We start from the raw sequence: 5,688 nt of genomic DNA, 5'->3' as shown, positions 1-5,688 counted from the left end.
TTTCCTTTGACGATGAGGTCCTTGAAGATGTCGTTCATGAATGCAGAGAACGTGCTGGGAGAACCGGTGAGCCCAAAGAACATGACTGTAGGTTCAAACAACCCTTGGTTGGTCATGAACACGGCCTTCCATTCGTCACCGGTCTTAATCCGGATGTTGTTGTAGCCCCAGCAGACGTTGAGCGCAGTGTAGATCTTGGTGTTCTTGAGTCTGTCACAGCCAACGAGCGGTGCCACCGAACAAACAAGGACAAGCTTACTAGTGCAAAGGTTGGTGCTGAGGAGCGAAGCAACTAGAGGTGACACAGTGAGGAGATGTGAAGAAGTATATTCCCTAAACAAGAAGGGGCAGTGAGAGGTAGGGCTGCTAGTGTTTCAGTCAATGAGGATTGACTGGGGTCTAAGTCGCGTAAGGAGCACGCGCGTCTACAACGTGTTTCTCTTCCCCGTCGCACAAAACCTTTGTCACGCACAATGCGTTTTGCAGCGCAAAGCTTAGTTCTTTGTTTCTCTCTAGTCTATATGTACAGGTCACTAATGTTCCCCTCTCCTTACCTCCTTCCTCACCGGCGTGCTCGAAAGGTACGACACGCTACTTAGTTTCCCTCACCTCCTTCCTCACCGGCGTGCTCGAAAGTCCCCGACTTCGGGCTTCGTTATTTTCTTAGATCACGGCTCCGCGCCACCGCAGCACACCGCAACGAGGCTCCGACGGCCGCTTCCTGAAGCGCGTGCCTGCATCTACAGAACCCGTACCGACATCACCCACACCAGATTCAGACGATATGGCTGGTTCTGGCGATCCCCCGGGCGGCTCCTCGCCGACTAACCCCACTGGTAACAGCGCGACCACGGGCAACACCAGTGGCCCGTCCACTCAACCCACGTCAACCTCGCAGCCCTCGGACCCAGTGGCGGCCGCCCTCAACGCGACGGCCCCGCAGGTCAGCTTCTCCCCGGACCAGCTACAAGCCATTGTGCAGACCCTGGCCACCCTGTACCAAGGGCAACAAGGGGCAGCCGCGCCCGCGACGCCGATAGCGACCCCAGCAGTGGTTACGGCGGCAGCCTTCCCGCAATTCGTTTTTGCGCCGGCAAACCCGGCCCCTGCTAGTAAGTCTTTGCTAGACCTTTTCCCCTCCATTGAGGGCTCCGTCCTCCTTGAGATCGCGCGACATGAGTTCCGGCCGGGCGACCTCTATAAGCTCGACCTGCGCCACAAAGACCGTGCCACCCGGCAGGTCCTTGACGTGAGCAGTGGCGTCGTTTCGGTGCGCGATCAAGCGCCCCGGGACTACCCTACTTTCCATTCGCTCTACCTTCCCCTCATTACATTTTTTAACGTGCTCGGAGGGTTCGCGAGCATGGGCGGCGATGCTGTCGCGCTTTAACAGCTTACTTCGAGCAGCTCCGAGTACCTCGCTCGGATGGTTTAGTTTAGTCAGGATTACCAGTGGTCGGCCGTTCTGGCCTATCACTTCGACTTCCACTACAAGCGTCGCCGGGAGATGCTTCGCGGCGACTATTCCGGCTGGGCGACCATCGATACAAGCCTCCAAGCGGAGCACCTCATTGGCCGGGAACGGGCGCGCCCCTTGGGCACCCCGAAGGGATCCGCCGGTGGCTCCAGTCGTCCGAGCGACACGGAGCCGTGCCGCAACTTCAACAAGGGGACATGTGCTTCCCCTTGCCACTGGAATCGCCCCCAAAAGTGCCAGGGGTGCGGTGCGACTGACCACGGGCAATCAGCCTCTCGGCGCGCCAACCCGCCAGCTCAGGCTTGAGGCGCCGGCGGGACGAGCGGCGAGCGCCCCGTCATCGCTCGTCCTCAGCCCGCACCTCACCTGACGGACAACCCTTTGCCTCAACCATCTCGTCCCCAGCCCCCACTCGTAATTTCCTCCACTGCAGTCCCGTCTCCTGCCGCTCCTCTCCTGCCGTATCTCTTCCCAGCAGGCCCCGCGCCGCCCGCTCGCCCTAACACAGATCCACGATGCAATGCCGTATCTCTCTGTTCGCACGAGACCATGCCCGTCTCCTCGACTCTGTGCCGTGATGCTTGGTGCCGTTACCTAGCTGATTACCCTGATCCTGAATTTGTACGCTCGCTACGTCATATAATAGATTTTGGTGCTGCCCTCGGATTCTCTGGCCCGCCATTGTCTCAGGACTGCCGCAACCTGTCCACCGCCCTCGAACACCCTGACACTGTCGCCGCAGACATCGCCGCCCTCACCTCGCGCCAACGCATGCATGGGCCCTTTCCAGCCCCGCCCTTTACGCCCTTCCGATCCTCCCCGCTAGGAGTCGTCTCTCGCCCGCGCAACCCCTCGAAACTTCGCGTCATACACCACTTGTCTTGGCCCCGAGGGTCCTCTGTTAACGACGGAATCCCGGACTCGGAAAGCCACATTGACTACGAACCCTTTGCCTCCGCTGTGGCCGAAATCCGACGTCTGGGTCGCGGCACACTCCTCGCCAAGCTTGACCTGAAGGATGCGTTCCGCCACATACCGGTCTGCTGCGACGACTGGCACCTGCTCGGCTGCACCTGGGCCGGTCGATTCTACTGCAATGTAGTGCTCGTCTTCGGCGTCAAGTCCGCCCCCTACATCTTCAACCTTTTTGCGGAAGCCCTCCACTGGATCATACAGCGCCACATCCCTGCATCTCTACGGCATTACCTGGACGATTTCCTTCCAATATTCCCCCCCTCCACTCCGCCACTCTTTGCCTATGCAGCCGTAGAGTGGATGATGCGCCTCGGAGAAGAGCTGGGGCTCGAGTTCCAGGCATCAAAAACTGTCCTCCCCACGACATCACTCGAGTTTCTCGGTCTCGAGCTTGATACTGACGCCATGGAGGCACGACTACCTTCCGACAAGCTGGCCTGGCTAGGTGACCTCCTTGCATCATGGCATGGTCGTCGTACGTGCCGGCTTCGCGAGCTACAAGCACTCATAGGGTTCCTACAGTTCACAGCACAGGTTGTTCCGCACTCCAGGGCCTTTATCCGCCGTCCGATCGAATTCTCCTCAACATTCTCCTCCGACTTTTCAGTTCGCCACATCCCCCGATACGCACGAGCCGACATCCACTGGTGGTCGGTCTTCCATTCAAGATGGAATGGGATCCGTCTGATCACGCCGTCCCGCCCATTAATCCACGTTTCTACTGACGCAAGTGGATCAGAACGGAAAGGGATAGGCGGGATCTTCGAGAACGAGTGGTTTGCCACCCGCGTCCCCCGCCAGCATCGGAAACGGGACATACAGTTCAAAGAACTGTACGCTGCTATCCAGGCCGTCCTTCGATGGGGTCAACGGTGGTCTGGCAGTCATGTGGTCTTCCACATCGACAATCAGGTCATAGTTGATGCCATCGAATCAGACCGCAATCGCTCCAGGCACACCACGTCACTTTTACGCCTGCTGCTTATGCTAGCGGCATGTCTCGATTTTTCCTTTTCTGCGGAATGGCTTCCATCTGCTGAGAACGCGCTCGCTGACGCTGCATCCCGATTCCAGTACAACCGCCTGTTCCAGCTCGCGCCCCACCTCCCCCGGAAACCTTGCTTGACGAACCCCCAGCTCTCTGGTTTGAAACGCACGCTCAGTACTCTCGACTCGTGGCCCGATACTTATGGCACGGCCTCGCATCCGGTACTCGCAAGACATACAGTACGGGCCAACGCTCCTTCATCGACTTTGTCCGCCTCCAGCCCGCCTTGCAAAACTCGGATGGAAGTGTCATGCCAGCCTCTCAGTGTGCCATCATGGAATGGATTGCCTCACTCGGAGCTTGCGGCCTCCTCCCCAAAACCATTAAGAGCTACTTGTCCAGTGTTCGTTCCCTCCACGTCGACTCCGACCTCCCCTTCACCGCATGTGAAGCCCCAGTTGTCCAAAGGCTGCTCCGCGGCATCAAGCGCTTTCACGGTGTTCGCGATCGCAACCCAAAGTTGCCGATCACCCTCGATATCTTGCGGAAGCTCTGTGCGCACCTGTCCGAGTCTGTCTCTGCCCTCAATCACACTATGAAAGCTGCCATGTCGCTCGCCTTTGCTGGGTTCTTACGTTGCGGTGAGTTCATGATCGGGCGCAACAATGTCTTCAACCCGGCGGTCCATCTCTCGCGCAGCTCTGTCAAGTTTGTGCCCGACATGGCTACAGCTACCCATATTCTCCTCTCCCTGCCAGCTTCAAAAACCGACCCCTTCCGGAAGGGGGTAACGATCATCATTGCCGCAGCACCAGGTACAATCACTTGTCCGGTTGCTGCGCTGCGCGAGCTCTTCCAAGGCGACCCCGGGTTCCCATCTTGCCCTCTGTTCTCTGGTCTGGAAACTGGCTCTGCTCTCACTCGGGACCTCTTCGTGGCGCAGCTTAAGTCTTTGCTCCAGTTACAGAGTTATGACAGCACCAAGTACTCTGGTCACAGCTTCCACCGAGGCGCAGCAACATCAGCAGCAGCAGCAGGATATGCAGAACATGAAATTCAACAGCTGGGCCGTTGGCGTAGCGACGCTTACAAGCTGTACGTGGACATCCCCCGGGACCGCATCCTCCATCTCTCCACTCGCCTCCATTGGGCCGAGGCCGAGCCTCACACTCAGCCTTTCGAGCCTCCGGCTCTTCCCTTCCCTCCTCCTTTGGCTTGAGCTCGGCCCCTCCCGGTCGCGCGAGAGAGCGGTGGCGACGCGAGTCGGATGACTCGTCCGGCGTTACGCCTCGACAATGTCATCCTCCTTTCGCCCTGCCCGACGCACGCGTGATTAGACTACCTATAGAGGAGATGGAGGATCAACGAGAAGATCAAGTCTGAGGTTCTCTGCCTCAGACCCCCTACTATCTATACTAGTACAACGGTGCACAGACCAGGTATCTCATGACATCCTTACGACTAATACCTGAGTCATCCGAAGTCTGGGCCCCTTCCAATGAGTAAGCGTCCCTGCTGACACACTAGTCACCTGCCAGTAAATGACGGTGGGTGCTCCCAGCCTTCACGAGGTCTGGGGTTCAAATCTGGCTGCTCCGGTTCCCAATACAAGTTGTCTGTAGTTAGGGTGCGCGTCTGCCTTGGTGCGCGTGACCCCTGGGTCACGTGGCACGAGAAAACTGTGACAGAGTCAGTCCATAAGTTCCGCAATGAGCAGGAGTGGGTACCAATTCTTCACCGTGATGGCATTCAGTCATCGGTTGTCGCGGCGACTAGGTGCGTAGACTCGGGTCGACGTTCGGCGACGATCCCGTAGGCAAGCGGCAAGGAGCCAAAAGGAAAAGAGAGAGGTAGAGAGGGATAAACGTAGCAAGAAACTCGATGAGGGCAGAGCGGAGGCCGGCACAAGGGCACAAGACCTATGAAAGCTAGTCTTCACGCAGATAGCGACAGACTAGTCCTAATGACCAAGTTATACATTAGCAATCGAAGAGAGATACAACGCTATGATCACTCACCTAGTCCCAATGACCAAGAGGTCGAGATGGGGACTAGGGAGTGCCTAGGGGGGTCCTTATATACTAGAGGGGCTGCTTAGCAACCAAGGACAAGGCGCGAGAGCGAGGCAGTGAAGATGACAAAGGGAGAACAAAGGGCGAGAAGAAAAAGGCAAAGGCATGGCGATCACGGGAACGTAGCATGCGGCTGTGGGAACGTATCTACAGTATCCAAACTGGGATGAGCTAGG

General features: G+C 57.7%; 1 protein-coding gene across 1 annotated transcript; it reads left to right on the top strand.

Annotated features, from left to right (window-relative positions):
- Positions 1-1,117: 1,117 nt before the first annotated feature.
- DICSQDRAFT_11976 (uncharacterized protein) lies at positions 1,118-1,627 on the top strand (the record flags this gene model as incomplete). The annotated part of the gene is made up of 2 exons (XM_007369506.1): positions 1,118-1,378; positions 1,436-1,627. Coding segments are annotated over 2 exons (453 nt in total), but the record flags the coding sequence as incomplete, so codon positions are not given.
- Positions 1,628-5,688: the final 4,061 nt, after the last annotated feature.

This window comes from Dichomitus squalens (assembly GCF_000275845.1).
Source record: "Dichomitus squalens LYAD-421 SS1 unplaced genomic scaffold DICSQscaffold_50, whole genome shotgun sequence".
Lineage (NCBI taxonomy): Eukaryota > Fungi > Basidiomycota > Agaricomycetes > Polyporales > Polyporaceae > Dichomitus > Dichomitus squalens.
Note: the sequence above shows the minus strand (reverse complement) of the source record. Positions and strands in the feature narration are given on the sequence as shown.